The 16,646-nt window shown below is 47.2% G+C and overlaps 1 protein-coding gene across 2 annotated transcripts in view; it reads right to left on the reverse strand.

Annotated features, from left to right (window-relative positions):
• The window catches only part of POMT2 (protein O-mannosyltransferase 2), a 48,742-nt gene extending 33,395 nt beyond the window's left edge, over positions 1-15,347 (reverse strand). For both annotated transcript variants that reach the window (XR_002087529.2, XM_019478897.2), the window contains exons 1-7: positions 15,051-15,347; positions 12,750-12,834; positions 10,288-10,392; positions 9,601-9,709; positions 8,605-8,713; positions 6,293-6,452; positions 2,410-2,516 (exon numbers count right to left, since the gene is read on the reverse strand). Coding sequence is in view for 1 of the 2 variants with exons in the window: in XM_019478897.2 (XP_019334442.1) it covers positions 2,410-2,516; positions 6,293-6,452; positions 8,605-8,713; positions 9,601-9,709; positions 10,288-10,392; positions 12,750-12,834; positions 15,051-15,277 (902 nt within the window). In the remaining variant the exon portion in view is untranslated. The remainder of the gene's footprint in view (positions 1-2,409; positions 2,517-6,292; positions 6,453-8,604; positions 8,714-9,600; positions 9,710-10,287; positions 10,393-12,749; positions 12,835-15,050) is intronic.
• Between the last annotated feature and the right edge of the window lie 1,299 nt (positions 15,348-16,646).

Consider the following 16,646-nt stretch of genomic DNA (forward strand, 5'->3'; position numbering starts at 1 on the left):
TGGTGTTTTTCAGCACTCTGAACAAAAAACATTGCCTACCCCTGTACTAATCAGCCTCAAAATACAGACAAGAGAGGGACCTAAGTTCCATGAGGTGCCTAGCTCTCACATTTAGTGGCAAAAGATACCTGTATATACTCCTGCAGGCAATTTTCAACAGCCTCAAGGATTTCAAGACATCAAAGGCCATCAAAAGCCTCACCCTTTTAGTTCTGCACAAGGTACAGTAATTTTCTTTCTATGACACACAATGCTGATTCACTGTCACCTTGGACAAGTCACAATCCTTCTCAGTGGCCACTAGAGGCCCACAACAGTCAAGATGCTTTTGGTGAGACCACTAGACTCACGCCTTCAAGCTCAGGGAGTAAAGATAATGAATAGCTTATTTATTTTTAAGTACCTCTTAAGTTCTCCTTCTATTGCCATCATATGGGCAATTACCACCTTGATCACTTTACTATCCACTGTACCCATTCCACATGTACTGACTGCTGGTCTACCTTTAGAGTGTGGCCCATCATTATACAGCCCTCCTTCTCTTTCATTGGAAACACTTGGCATAATGTGGGAGCAGGGCATTGGAGTGGAGTTTCTCTCACTGGAAAAACTTAACATCATGTGGGTAGTCCTAATCAGATTGATTTTGTTGAAGCCAAAACATTTTGCAAAGGTGGACTGGTTTCCAAAAAGTCTGGAAAGTTTTTTGGTCCACAGAACAGAGGAGAAGAGAGAAAAAAAGTCTGGTTGGGACACTGGCTTAGGATGCAGAAGACCTGTGTTTAAGCATCCATTCTGCTTGACTGGAGGGAACTGGGATGAAAAACTTTTCTGATTCGGACAGAGTGGGGACTTAAATATAGTTCCCCAAAAACCAAGTTCATAGTCTGACAATCAGACCACAGAGTGGGGACTGACACTCACACTCACCCAGGGGCAGATCCAGGATTTCCCAAAGGACGGTGCAGGAGCAGTGGTCTGCATTGCAGAGGTGGCTGCAACCCCTGCTCCCAGCCTCCTCTACCCCCACCAGTGAGGGCAGACTTTTTAAAGTCCCTAAAGCAGGTGAAAATTCCCCCTCCCTTACCCTTCCTGCTCAGGACCACTCCCTCTCCCCCCACTTTTCCTTTTCTTCCCCTCCACCACCATTCCTCTGCCTGCCCCTGCTACTTTCTCCACTGCTCCAGGACAGCAAAGCTCAAGAGCATGCAGAGTTGAGCAGAGGCTGGGTTCAGCTGGGGAAGGAAAGGGGCAGAGTAAGGGAAGAGTAGTTTCTTCCACCCTGCTGGGAGCAGGCACTGGGAGGGGGAACCCACCATCCATCCCTGCTGCCATTGTCCCCAGCTGAGCCCAGCACCCACCAGTTGGCAGAAACAGCTCTAGTGCTTTTCTGCTCCTGGAAGAGCAAGAAAGGCAGGTGGGGAAGGATAAGGAAAAGCATGCCTTTGAGCAGGAAGGAGGATTTTCACCAGCTTTAGGGACTTAAAAAAGTACCCACAGGCTCCCGTGGTGTGGTGCAATACAAAATGAGGGTACAGCCACACCACTGCACCCCCTCTGGATGGGTCCCTGCCCTGCCCTGCCCTCCCCTCTGCCCTCCTTCCTCACCCTTCCTGTTTGTAATGGAAAAGTCTGAACTATGGTTATTTGGCTCCAGTGCAGCATGAAATCAATGTCTGAAAATCAGTAGTTGCCACAGAACAAAACTATTACCCTTTGGTCAACTCCAAGCACAGGTTCTACTGAAAAAGGAACAATTTTTACAGAAAACAAAGGCACCTACACCCTCTGACTTAATCTAATTAGTGGCACCGAAGGGACAGTTATATATTTAAAGTACTAGCCTAGGATGAAGTCAGGGCTCTTGTCCCAGCTCTTCTAATGGCTTGTGTTATGGCTTTGTACAAGTCACTTTCCCCACCTATTAAAAGGGTACAAACAGGCTGAATAATATGGAGAAAGGGGAGCTGTTGATCTTATAATTATGGTAATTTCTGCAAAGCAGGACAAGATCACTGAGTTAGTTGCTATTTCTCACTATTTAAAAGTATACACGAACAACCTACCACATGCACTAGCAGCTTTAAATAATCTATATGTATCTATCCACAATGGGGTTGCAACACAGTTTGGCACTGGCAACATGTTAAAACATAGTCCAACTGTTAATTTGACCTGGGTGCTCTGCACACACAGACCAGCTAAGAACCATACTTTAGTCCAGGCAGAGAGCTAGTCTAAGACATGGCTTCTGACTTCTAACACTAAAACCTTACCAGAAAAAAAAAAAAAAAAAAAAAAAAAAATCAGTCAAGAGAGTTAAAATAGTGATTCTCAATTCAAAGGGCAGGGGGTAATTTTCCTCCTATGATAAGGAAGAAAACTAAGAGAAACATGCTTGAGAAATACCTTTTATTTAATACTGCAAAATGAACAGCAAACAGAGCCATGTAAAGGGCAAGAGGCAGCAGGATGAGGCAGAGCGCTCGTGCCAGCAAGTGTTTCCCAAACATGACCTGCAACAGAAACAGTTCAGATTAATCGCAGCCACTGCAGGAATGCCCCTCAATGGGACTGCAAAGCACATCTCTCTAGAAGGTTACTCTTCACACAGAGTGCTGGGAACATTAGAGCTAAGCAGTTCCTTGGCAGGCTGCAAGATTTCTACCAACAAAGATTTTTTTTAGGAAAGAATGGCTGTTAGGCCTAACCACCTCAATGTGTGACGCAAAGGTAAGGCACACTTGGAAAAGCAGAGGAACAGACTAGTGGGCCAGTTTTCAAAAATCCTGAGCACCTACATCTCCAAAGGCAAGCAATGCAAGCTGGCACTACTCCACACCTTTGACAGTCAGGCCCATACAAGATTTCATAAATTACTGGAACAGCACAGATCTTGGAAGCCAGGTAGGGGTGAAAGGGGTTTTCAAAGTAAGATATGTGGAGTGCGGTAATGGGAGAAAATGAAAGCCTGATGAGGCTATTAATCAACAGGAGTCTTGGGGAAAACTCTGTAGCTTACTCAGATATGGGCTTAACAATGGCTTCTTAGTCATCTGGATCTGCTCAGAGTTTGACTATGCAAAGACTGGGGTTAATAAAATCAGGCTTAATGAAGAATATACCTGTAAGTTACTTATTACAAAGTTACACATATCAGCAGTGCCTCTTATCACCAAAGCCAAAGATTTTAAAATGGGAATGGGAAAAATGGTGGTTGAGAGAAAAATGTAAGGAGAAAAACCCAAACATGGGGCACTTCATTATGGGCCAGACACACTGAAATCTGTAAGAGATATGAGGATGCAGTTACATAGTACTCTGGGGGAAAAAACAACCCATCCTGTCAAAATGTGCCTCCAAAAGTCACAGGAAACTTCTGAGCATTTTGGCCAAAGTTACAAAATCAAAATCCCACAGAAGTTTAGTATTTGACCAGGGACTGACACTGAAGAAGTTGTCTCCCAGGCCCATCTGCAAACTGCAACATCCTTCTCTCTTTTATAAACTCTTACTTGTTATTATTTTGTAGTGATTATGTTTAGTATAGATCTCAATGCACATGGGAAGAACAAAATTACAACCTTAGATGATAGCATGGAACAAAGCAGAGGAGTGGGACAATATGAGGTGCTAGTTCAGGAAATCACTGGATTTCATAGATTTCATAGACATTAGGGCTGGAAGGGACCTCGGAAGATCGAGTCCAGCCCCCTGCCCAAAGGGCAGGAAGTCAGCTGGGGTCATAGGATCCCAGCAAGATGAGTATCCAGTTTGCTCCTGAAGGTGTTCAATGTAGGCGCTTGAACCACCTCCGGTGGCAGGCTGTTCCAGACCTTGGGGGCTCGGACAGTAAAGAAATTCTTCCTTATGTCCAGCCTGAAACGGTCTTGTAGTAGTTTATGACCATTCGACCTAGTCATCATCCCTTGGGGCGCTCTGGTGAACAAACGTTCCCCCAGATAAACTTATAGGTGGCCATCAGATCACCCCTGAGCCTGCGCTTTTCCAGGCTAAAGAGCCCCAGGGCTCTCAGCCTGTCATCGTAGGGTCTGCTTCCCTGACCTCTGATCATGCGCGTGGCTCTTCTCTGGACTCTCTCAAGCTTCTCCACATCCTTTTTGAATTGTGGAGCCCAAAACTGGACGCAGTACTCCAGCTGCGGCCTCACTAAGGCCGAGTACAAGAGGAGAATGACGTCCCGGGATTTGCTTGAGAAGCATCTATGGATGCAAGCCAGCGTTTTGGTCACTTTACTAGCTGCAGCATCGCACTGCAGGCTCATGTTCATCTTGTGGTCAATGATGACCCCCAAGTCTCTTTCTTGCATAGTGCTAGCCAACATAGCACTGCCGAGCCTATAAGGATGCTGCCGGTTTTTCTTCCCAAGGTGGAGAACCTTGCATTTATCGGCGTTGAACACCATCAGATTCTCGTCCACCCACTTGCTGAGCCTGTCCAGGTCAGCCTGGATCACCTGCCTGTCTTCTGGTGTGGATGCTTTTCCCCAAAGTTTGGTGTCATCAGCAAACTTGGCCAGTCCACTTCTGACTCCAGTGTCCACATCATTAATGAAGATATTGAACAGTATGGGTCCAAGGACAGAGCCTTGGGGGACACCACTGGTCACAGGACACCACGATGAGTGACTTCCATTAATTACTACCCTCTGGGTCTGACCCCGGAGCCAGTTTTCCAGCCAGTGGATCGTGGAGGACCCAAGGCGACAATTGGCCAGTTTCTCTAAGAGGTGATTATGGGAAACCAGGTCAAAGGCTTTTTTGAAGTCAAAAAAAGTCATTTCCAAAAAAACATTACCTGTAAACAGACAAAATCAGTTCCACAGCTAATACAGAGATAAGTTATTTGTGCTGATAGGCTTTTTCGTTACCGGAGCCAGTTTTCCAGCCAGTGGATCGTGGAGGACCCAAGGCGACAATTGGCCAGTTTCTCTAAGAGGTGATTATGGGAAACCAGGTCAAAGGCTTTTTTGAAGTCAAAAAAGTCATTTCCAAAAAACATTACCTGTAAACAGACAAAATCAGTTCCACAGCTAATACAGAGATAAGTTATTTGTGCTGATAGGCTTTTTCGTTACTACTGCTTTTGCTGATAATGGTTGCCAAATGTTTAATTAGTCAGCAAGCGCCTCTCTTCTGTAGTCAATGGATTTCTTTACACATTCTAAGACTTGGAGCTCTCCTTCTTTGCTGCCACCATCACAAATGAAATCACTCTGCAGCTGTCTGCTGGCAGAAAGCTTACACATGATGGATTTGTTCCATTTCAAATACAATTAACTGACTCTATGCGTGAGAAGCACTTCCCTGGAGCTGGAACACCGCAGCTTTGCAACCCATATTGATTCACATTAATCAGAGAAAACAAATCATATGGGGGGGAGGGGGCTAGGAAATACCATTTATGAAACTTATAAGGACAAAACCAGAAAGGGGAAGAAAATAAATTTCTGAGCTTCAGAAACAGGCTGGGATAAGAAGAGAATTAAACACTTTTTTCCAAAAGTGTGCTTCTGAATAGAGTAAACATAATGAAGTATCTTTCTTTACAAGCTGCCAGATCTTAAGCAGGGTATTAAAGCTGTGTCAGAGGACAAGACACCAGATTTCACAGGTCCAAGCACTAGATGCAAGATTTTAATCCATAGCACCCAACATCTTTTTTCGTGAAATGATTCTACTGGCAATTTACCTGAACCCCAAAAACTGAACTAAATTTGTATAAAATGGAGCAAGCTAGGACTGCCTGCATCTTCAGTGCATCAGGATAGGCTATGGAGCCTGCAAGTCACAGCATACCCTGCAAATGAGCCACATGATCATGCTGGAGCACTTAGATTTTTAGTCTGTGCAGGTTGCATCATTGTACTGAAAATTATAAGCAAATTAGATGCTGCAAATTAGGAACATCTAGGCCTTATGTTTTCTTTAGAAGGTCATGTTGTAGGATTCTGGACCATCCTATGGACATGTTTGATATATATTTGCAGCCTAGAGTGAAATAAAATGTACCCAGCTCAAAAGGTCAGTTTCCTCTGGTAAACAATGGCAGTGCTTCCAATATGCTCCCGTAGCATTACATCCCACCAATATATAGCTTTTTAAACCCACAAAATTACAATCTATGCATTATAACTTTCATTTCTAGTTACCATCTGGCACTAAAGCACCTAAAATAGCAGCAAAGTTCTGGTACTAAGCGGTTTTTAAGAATATTAAAAGCAGGGAGGTCGATAAAGAAAAAAAACTAACAAAAAGATCGCAACACTCACCAGTGACAGGCTGAGGTCCCCCAGCAAATCCCACAGGTCAGAAATCGTGTTCAGTCCAGCCAAGATCACTACAAAGAGGCCAACAAACTTCACCCCCATCGCTCCAGCAAGGTTCACCCCAGTCAGACTCAGCCAGAACCACCAAGGGAGAGAGAAGGGCCTGCACAACAGACAGAGCAGGTCACTGGTGAGACAATGGCTATGAGCACAAAGAACAGCATACTGAAAAAACACAGGACATCATCTGCTTGCTCAGAGCAGGCCTGGGGTCTCTGCACAACCTGTGACTGCAGCCATCTCTTCTACTTCTCAGGAATCACTCACTGGTTTTGTTTTCATGTGTGCAAAGAGATTATTGCCAATGCCTGGAGACCCCTATGTCTCCTCTTCATTGAATAGGATGACAATCTGAGACTATAACCTGACATAACTGTTTGGAGCTAGGCCCAAGCCTCTTATGTATGGGACTGAGAAGAATACAAAGACTCTTTTGCTCCGAGCTGCCATAGACACTCAAAGAACTAAGGAGTGTAGGATAAGATAAAGTGTGCATAGAAAGATGCCAGAAAGATGTGGGGGCAGAATATCTTCCTATGCATAGCCAGCAACAAAGGTACAGTGCTGCACACCCAGCATATGTGGGTAGTGACAACTTCCAGTCGCTGTTATGTGTAATTGTGTTTGTGCATTTTTATTGCCTCCCTTCAGGTAGTGCCTGGGGTGGTGCGAGAGTGCCCAGTGCTGTTCCACTGCTGGTACCACCCTTGTTATGGCACTGTGTACAGCACAAAGTTAATTAGCACAAAGGGGGGAAAAAACAAAAATCATAAGAAGACTAAAATCAAATATGAGAGAAGCCATGAAAAAGGTAGATGAAAGCCTTTTAACCCTCTACCACTGAATCTCTGCCTCTGGATGTCTACACAGTCCTTCAACCACAAGCTACACTAGCAACTAACCAGAAGTTAGTGGCCATTCACATTTATGTAAAATAAAGCAGATTTTCACCTCCCTGAATAAAGAGACAAGGGAACACGTCAGTGCTGCACCTTGAGCTGGTCAGATGCAACACTGGGTAGTGGGTAGGAGAGTCTGTAGTCTCTACAGGTCATAGCTCCTTTGTTATAGATGAGGATGGCCACACACAGCATTACATGGCTTCACAAGCCATGTTTCAGCCATGCCTACCAGTCACACCAAGACTGGCACAGTTGATCATGCAGCACATTTGATACAGTGCAAAAGGCCATGAATTAGTATATCTTTCCTTTACTGAACCAACTATATAGTTGGGAGAGGTATTGGTCAGGTCACCTGAGGAAGGTACCAGATGCCCAAAATTGTGTCCAACAGTTCCCTCAACTACGCAGTTGGTTCAGTAAAATATATAAAAAAAAGCCTTGGCTCTTGGACATTTCCTGGACCATCGCTGCTACAACACTCCAACCCTACTACAGCTTTCTACACTTTCATATCATCTGATTCTGGTTCTATTGTGTGAAAGTGTCCTGTGTGGCCCCATCATAGAACAGCTTTCCAGCATCCGCCAAAATGCCCTGTATAAGCAAGATCACACCTTTTGGATTTGCATCCATCAATCTGCCTGGAAATTTTATCAGATTAATTCAGAAATCTCATAACCATACTTCCAAAAAAATTAAAGGGAACCAATTCCTGTAAATTATACTATCGACATTTCAGCCAGAAGGATTTTGTAAGTGTCAATGGACCTGTGAAGAAGCAGAGCTCCCTTGATCTGGCATTGATGAAAGTAAAGCAAGATGACATATCAAAACTCTTATTATTAGAGAGCAAAGCAGGTGCAAAAACCTGCTCTCATCTTTCGCTGACCTGAGCACATGATGACCCCCAACTGGTTTCTCTTCATGTTATATGGGGTTCAATCTTCTCATTTTTACTTTCAAACCTCCTACATGGCTGCATACCATCAACAGTCCTGTTAATATTTCTCTCATCACAAATTCTAGTCAGTCCTCTCTCCTAAACCTCTCTCTCTCATAGCCTTGACTTTTCCTATTGTCATAAACAACTGTGTTCAAAATAATCTTTTATCTGTCATGGGCCAAATAACCTTCCTTCATTCCCCTTCTACTCATTTGTCCCCCTTAGCCCTGCTACAGCAACCCAAACTCAGGCATCACATACTCCCACTGTTAAAACTGAGCCCTGTTCCGTTCAGATTCAACTAAATTCTTTTGGGTTGGCATCTTCTCTCTTTGTCCAAGCATGAAGGGACAAACATCTATAGTATACTCCAAAAAAAAAAAAAAAAAAAAAAATCACCATCTTACCGATCTGCACAGGAGTTATATTTGACCATACTCAGCACAGCTGCCATGATGAAAAACATCAAGATGGGATCAAGCAGAATATACTGGGACAGTGTAATGCAACCTGTATCTGAAAAAAGACACACCAAGAGATGCCTCAGTTACACAGCTAACCTACAGTTTAGTAAGTCAGTTAGCTTACTTAGTCAAGGGCAATACTGGAAATGGAAACAAGGCTTTTTCCAAATGATATTACACAGACCTGTGAACTGCCAAGCAGGAAATATGGTATGAGTGGAAATGGTATAGTAAGCAGAAATCTTTCCGCAAAGCCAATATTGAAATCATACACCAGCACAACACCAGGGGATGCTGTGAAGCTCAGAAGACCCTCTTTCAAGTGATACAAAAATTAAATTAAAAAGCATGCCATGAGTGGAGGATATTAAAAACCCCGTGTTGTGTTTGTAAGTGTTAGTGTGTTAATACCAACATCCTGGAGAAGCCCTGATTCAGGTCATTTCATTTTATCTGTTTAAATCCTTCATTGTATTTTTGATTCTACACAGAATCTTTATTCACTTCCTACCTTCAACTCCTGGGAAGCTCTGTAACACACTGTTAAACAGCTGCTATATCTCTTATCAGAGATGCATTTAGGTGGTGGACAAAGTTCAATATCTATCCTGTATGCCGTTTTTAAAATTGAGTTTAAATATGTTCCACTGCTTAAGTGAGAAACACCAAAGGACTACTTATAAATTAGATCAGGCTGTGAAATGCTCTGGGAGCACTCTGAATGAAAAGCCCTATACAGAAGCCAATTATTCAGCTCCTAGAAGAGAGGCATTGTCTACAATCTCTCGACAGTGTCTCCTTGTGGACAGACGACCTGAGACTCCAGAAAGGAAAGTATCTGAGCAGTCAACCTGCCCTCAGGCTGGCTTCTACTACAGTTACTCCTTCCTTCCCAGCTAAACTGTTCAGAATTCTCCAGGTGGACACATGAACTCTTACCAAAAATCAAGATGAAAGCTGACAGCAATGCTGCTGGCAATGACTTGGACAGTTCCAGCACTGTGAGGTAGACAAAGGGAACCAGGCAGGAACCAAGGAATGCACAGAACTGCATTGAAAGAAGGGAAAGAGAGAAATGTTGGGCTCCTCAAAAGGTGAAAGTGAACACACTTGTCAAACTAATGATAACATCATTCAGAGAATGTCAATTGTACAAACAGTTCACCACTTACAGATGCTAGTAACAAGGTTTATTTTCTTGTTTCTTTCTAGATATAATAAACCATCTATATAAGCATCTTACAAGTAGCTTCATGACTCATTCAGAATCAATGCATCCTAATTTCATCCTGGCGAGATGACTGAATAGGGAACTTGAAGGTGACATGTGGGTTTCACCTCACCACCCGACTGGACATGACAACATGATGCTGGACAGAGGTGGTGCCTATTCTATCCAACAAATTCCAAGACCATCTATTGAGACAGATGAGGTGCGAAAGTGAAAATGTAGCAAGTACCAGTAAAAATCTCCCATCTTCAAACTCTGAAGGAACATAACAGTCTGAACTGAGGAGCCAAAAATAAGGAGGGAAACTTTCATCTTCCCCAAAAGAAGAGTCTGCTTTCCTTCAATTTGTTTTCACTTTTGAGCTGATGGTCAGGCTCTGGCCTATATATTCTTACCCCTCTCATGCCAATGTAGTTATGCTGCTCATATCTGTCCCCTGGTTTTTGGAAAGGAAATGTGCCATCATACCCACTCAGATAACCAGCGAGTCCTATTAGCATCTGCAAGAAAAAAAATATGGTCAGTGAAACCACCTCAGAAGACGGGGTTTCACTCCAGCTGCAAGGAAGATGCCCATGACATCCCAGATATACCCAGCTACTATCTGATTATTGTTTGGACACTTTGGGAACAGCATGCTTGTTGGGACTGTACAAATGATCTGATAGGCACGATAATAATCTTGGCCAGTGGTCAGAGGCAGATCCAGGATTTTATGAAAGGGGATGCAGGAGCAGCAACTGGCACTGCAGGGGTGGCTGCACCTCTGCTCCCAAACCTGCTCCCCATCCATGTGAGCTGCAGTCCGAGACTTTTTTAAGTTGCCAAAGCAGGTTACAATTCCACCCCTTCCACTCCCTACTCATACTCCCTTCCCTTCCCCATACCTACTTCTGCCACTGTCTCTGCTGTACCAGGGCTGAGGGGAGCTCCAGAGCCAGTCCAGCAGCACTGCACGAGGGCAGGTTCAGCCCAGGACAGCAGTGGTGCTGGGCAGCTTCACCGTCCCAGCAGCTGCTCCTGGGCTGGCAGGGAACACCTGGGGAGAACCAGGTAGGGCAAAGGAACCCACCTGCCCACTACCACTGCTCTCCTGGGCTGAGCCCAGCACCCACACAGCCCAGCTGGTGCAGGACAGGAGCTTCTCTTGTCCCTGGGACAGAAGGAACAACAGCAGTCAGGAGAACAGAAGGGAAGGGAGCAGGGAAGAGAAGAGAAGGGATGTCCCTCTGAGCATGGAGAAGGGAGGCAGGAATTCTTACTTTATTTGGGAACTTTGATTCAGGGATGGCTACATGAGGGCTGCAGTATATTTATTTATTTATTTTTAAAAAAACTTTAAAAAATCTCCAGCTACTGCTCCTGCTGTGTGGCCAGAAAGGGGGGTGCTGCTGTGCCACCACACCACTCTGGATCTGCCCCCATCAGTGGTGCTCAACCATGGCAATTCATACTGCCGCCACTCCCCTACCACCAAATTTCTGGACCCCTGGGTAGCCCCCTGGACTGGATCACATGGCCCCATGGGCAAGAGATTGAGCACCACTAAAGTAGGCTCATAAGATCCCCCCATCTGACAAGTGGGAAGCTTTCCCAGTTGAAGGTAGGGACTTAAACCATTAACGGATGCAGAGCTTAAGTTTGCAGTAAAAAGAAAATGTAGCTCTTATGTAACCGACCCCTGAAGCAAAATTCCTGAGCTCACGAAGAGCAGCCGTTTAGAGCATTATCAAGTAGCAATAAAGTGAATTTAACATGATGACAGTCAGTTTCATGGAAGCTATTATGCTGCCTGCAGGCAAAATTTAAATGGACAATGACCACATTTTTAGGAAGGATTGAAATGTTAGGAGATCTCCATTCTGAGTGTATTCAACCCCAATTATGTACAAACTCTTATATGCACCACTGAAGACTCTGAAATGGGTTCTGACCTTAATAAGGTGTTTGGCTGCAGAATAGTAACTAGCCTATGCATTTATAGATACTCACCTAATTGCTATCCTCATCCACCAACAAAATGTATCTTTTCTTAAACGAATATTTTAAGAATGAACCAAGTAATAGGTATGTTCAACTGGCCTCTAGATTACATTGTTCAGAAAACAGAGTACAGGTCAGTCCCATCTTATGTGGGGGTTATGTTCTAAAGTCAGCATGTAAGGTGAAAATCGCGTACAGTGAAATAATGCATTACTGTGCCAGCAGTGACTGCCTCTGATTCCAAAACCTCCTGCCGCTGCCGCAGAGCTGTGCTTAGAGCTGTGCAACCGGGGGCAGTGGTGCAGCACGGGGTGGTGGTGGGGATGGCTGCGTGCCGCCTGGCCACCACCACGCTGCAGCTGCCGCCCAGCGGCCAGCCACACAGCTCCGGGCACACATGCAAACTCAAGCCCCACCCCACCTCTCACCCCACGTATAGCTGAATTCGCCCAAGTTAAATGCGTGTATGATGCAACTGACCTATACTGCTTATTAGTCAACCAGGCACTTTATTCAGGGTGACGCTAGTTAAACCACTTGATTTGCAAGTACTTGGCAAACACACATAAGCAGGCCCATGGCCCACTTATGCATCTTTTAGCATCATACTCTCCCTCAGAACAAATAAGGCCTTCCCAACACCCAACTTTTAGCAGCCTGCTGACTCTGCTATTTTGGGCATTTCTCATAAAGAAAAAAAGCACTGGTCACATCCTTAGCAGGTGGCCAGATGTTCTGAGGTTTCTGCTAGACTGACATCAAACAGAACACAGAAGCTAATCCTCCTCCGGTCTTTTGACCTGAAGGGAGAGACAAGCTTTGCTTCAGCTGCTCCAATGACTCCTATATGGAAGATCTGGAAAGGGCTGTTCACCTTTCCCAGGGGTGGGTGGACATCAAAGAAGAAGGTCCGGTTAATGTAGTAACTTCCCATCTTGCCAAAATGAGTTTCATCCCAACTGGAAAAAGAACAGAAAGATGTGCTCAGGAAGAAGGTAACCCAACACCCAGAGATGTCTTCTACTAGTGGCTAAATATTGTTATTTCTAGACTAGACTGGCAACACTCTGTACATGGGAGCACACAGTAAACCCAAAAATAAACTGGAACTGATGGAAAACATGTTAAGGCTACTTATTAAATAAGTTCTCTCACCACAAATATGGCATAAATCTGTGCAATGTTCTTCACAAATACAACATCCAGGACCTGCCCAGTCTTTCAAAAGCTTAAAGGTTTTTTGGCCTTTAACTAACAGGCTGCCCACATGAGACGCAGCACACTTTCAGTACCATATTGACACAGTAGAGAGCAGCAGAAAGTGCCCAAATGAGTCCATTCAATCTATAAGAGAGTGTTTGCCATGCAGATTTCTCAGAATCAGAAGCCCCCTCATCAGGAGGGTTATGTGGTCCTTCCAGGCTTTCAACAAAGCTCCATGGTGCAAGCCCAGGGATGCGGGGGGCTTTGGAAATTAGGATTTTGAAGGGGAACATGAAGTAAAAAATGTTGATCTGCAGTACACCTGTTGACTGGTATGTGTAACGGAAACAAAAATGTGCTGGTGCCATTTAATTTTTCTAATGATTGTTGCATGTAGTTTTATTAACTGGAAAGGCACCTACAGCCCAGGAGAATCATCTTTATACTGTTATATTTAGACTAGTAGTGTGTAACAAGTGTCAAGTATAGCAGGGGTGGACAATTATTTCAGGCAGAGGGCTGCTTACCCAGTTTTGGCAAGCTGTCAAGGGCCGCATGGGTAGCCCCGCCCCTTGACAGGTGCCCCAGCCTCTGGGCTGCCCAGCGCACGAGCTCCGGGCGGGCAGCAGCAGCAAACACTGCCAGGGGGCGGCAAGTTGGGGGGGGGGGGGGGGGGCGCAGCTGCTGTTGCCATGAAGCAGCCCCGACGGGCAAGCCCAGAGCCAGTGAGGGGCCCAGGCTGGCAGTGGGAGCAGGTTACAAGCTGGTGCTGAGCAAGGGAGTGGGGAAAAGTGGCCCCTCCCCCACCCTGTGGCCGGCGCCCCACACTGCAGCCACTCGCAGCCTGCCTGGGGCTGCCTGTGCCTGCTCTGGACAGCCTGGCGTGGGCTGTGAGCGGCTGCAGCAGGGAGTGCTGGCCACGGGACAGGGGAGGGGCCACTTTTCCCCACACTTAGCTTTTCCCCAGGGTCCTCCCCCCAACTTAGACCTGAGTTTCTGGCACGGAGTAGCCAAATGGTCCCAGGCCAGAAGCCCCTGCTAGGGCTTCCAGATGGGGGGGGCAGGAGCCTGCCAGGCTTTCCCTGGGTCTTACTGCCACTGGTTCCCGTCATTTTTGACAGGAGCCAAAGACAGATAAATATTAATTTTCTGAATTTTTTAGGGCCCCACGGGTCAGACAGAATGGCCTTGCAGGCTGGATCTGGCCCCTGGGCCATATTTTGCCCACCCCTGCGCTATAGCCATGATGTCCAGGAAATCTGCAAGAGACCAGAATTTTGGTGGGTGACGTCTTTTACTGCACCAACAGCATGGTTGGGACAGACTAAGGTGAGCTGCCTTGATGACAGCTGCTGCAATACCCAAAGGCGTAAGCCTATCCTAACGGTACATCGGGTCTGCCAGAAAACATCACCCACTAAAGCCCTTGCCTAAAAATGCAGCACATTAGTTCACCACAGGGAAGTTACACCTGATGCAGGCCCTGAGTTGGGCCTCACACCTTTGCTCTGTGCGTTGGCCTTGTCTGCCCAGGCGCAAGTCATGATGCTGGGGACCGCTGCCTTGGGCGCTGCACTGCACCGCGGCACCAGACAATGCAGCTGGCGGCTAAGGAGAGGGAAGGCCAAGCCTGCCCAGGCGACCAAGGTGTGCGTGTGCAGAAGGCTCCCAGGAGCCACAAGCCCAGGTGGAGGCCTCTTCCCCTTTCCCGTCAAGAGTGCAGCCAACCATGTAGCAGCTGCTGGCTCCGGGGAGTGACGCACTGCTGGGGGCGGGGCAGAGCCGACCCGTAGCGCCACCGGGGCTAGCCCCGCCTCCCGCAGGGCCGTAGATTGGCAGAGGCATCAGCCAATCCAGCGCGAGGCTCCACCCACAACCCCAAGCCCCCGCCCCCTCCCCCTCGGACGCGGTCTACCCCAACAGCCGCGGGCCGCTCGCCCCGCCTCCGTTGCCATAGCAGTGAGGTGCTCACCAGACGTGCGGCGGCTGCTGCAGGCGGTAGAAACGGGAAGCGAAGCCCAGGAGGGTGACGAAGGCCAGCGCGACCCACCCTCCAACCACACCGCCTAGGGCGGCCAAAGCGGGCGCGGGATCAGGGCGGCAGCTCCGCCCCTCGGCCGGCGCGCGGGACTCCCGCTGCCGCAGCGCCTCGCAGCGCGGGCCCGGCTCGGCCTGGCTGCCCGGCAGCGCCGGCGGCATCCGCGACCCCACCTCAGGCCCCGGCCGGGCTCCCCCGTGCGCGGCACCACGGGAAACGGAGTCCACGCCGCAAGTCGTCACGGGAGACGGAGTCGCAGGGCATGCTGGGGGGCGGAGTGCCCTGGCTCATCGCAGCGCGCCGGGAGACTCCGCGCATGCGCGCAGAGCGCCTCGTGCAAACGCCGGCGGACTGAAGTTGGCCTGATCTGACGTCACCCGCTACCTGGAAACCCCCGCAGGGCGGGGGCCGCCGGGCTGTGCTGCACCCGGGGGCGGTGGGGGCACCGCGCACATTTGTTTCCCAGTAAAAAGAAAGCAGGAACATCTCCACGGCCACCTGGCTGCGGGGAGATGAAAGCAAAAATGGGGTTACTGGAACTGTGCAAAACACAGGGCGAAGGCATTGAGCGATGCAGGGTCTTGAGACCTGTTGTCATGAGGGAAATGTGCCTCTCCCCCAGGCTCTCGCAGCCTTGAGCCTTTTCACCCAGCCTTCACCGACATTTATTTCCCCACCCGAGCTGATGTTTCACCAGAAGTTATTTCTGTGCCCAGGTTGATGTTTTTTAGCTAGAGTTAAAAGCTGTCTGCTGATCTGTCAGCTAGGAGGGAAGTTACCTGGATGGCTAATAGAATTGTAAAAAGAAAGGCTGGCTTAATTAGTGGAACATCAATACAATTAGAAAAGGAGAGAGGGCAGTTAGCACCTGTCCAGTGCAGAGATGAGGAGGAGTCAGGGAGATGATAATGAGCAGGGATCTAGGTTTTCTCTGATTTAAATAGATTCCCAATTTTCAGGTTAAAAAAAATAACCCAAAATCCACATTTTTCTGTGATCAAAATGAAACACCACTCTGTGTGTGTGTGTGTGTGTGTGTGTGTCTGTGTGTCTGTGTGTTAGTGGCGTTTCATTTAAATCCACATTTTTATGTGATTATGGGTACCTTTTCTTAACCCAAAAATTGGGGACTTTTTTAAATCGGAGAAAACCAGGATCCCTGGTAATGGGCCATGGAGTCAAATGACTCCCTCGCTGTGGCCTGAATAGAAATGCTCCTGCCCCTTCTGGGAAGTTGGTTGTAAACTGAGTGGAGTACAAATCAAAGGAGGATGCACCTGCACTGTAGATCCCACCCCAGGCACATCCAGGCAAGCATGGACGTTTGTTTCCTCAGGGACAAGTAGCAGTGCACACCTTGTGTCCCTGGGAAACACCCGTGCCATGTGTGCTCTGGCACATGGCAGTTACCCCAGTGGGGTAGGGGACACTGGCCCCAGCAGCCTTATCTGGGGGCCTCCTGGGACTGCAGCCGCAGCAAGAAGCCTTGCTGGCAGCTGAAGCATGCCTTCAGCTGGCCAGGCTCCAGTT

The sequence above is a fragment of the Alligator mississippiensis genome, chromosome 2, assembly GCF_030867095.1.
Source record: "Alligator mississippiensis isolate rAllMis1 chromosome 2, rAllMis1, whole genome shotgun sequence".
Taxonomy (NCBI): Eukaryota; Metazoa; Chordata; order Crocodylia; family Alligatoridae; genus Alligator; species Alligator mississippiensis.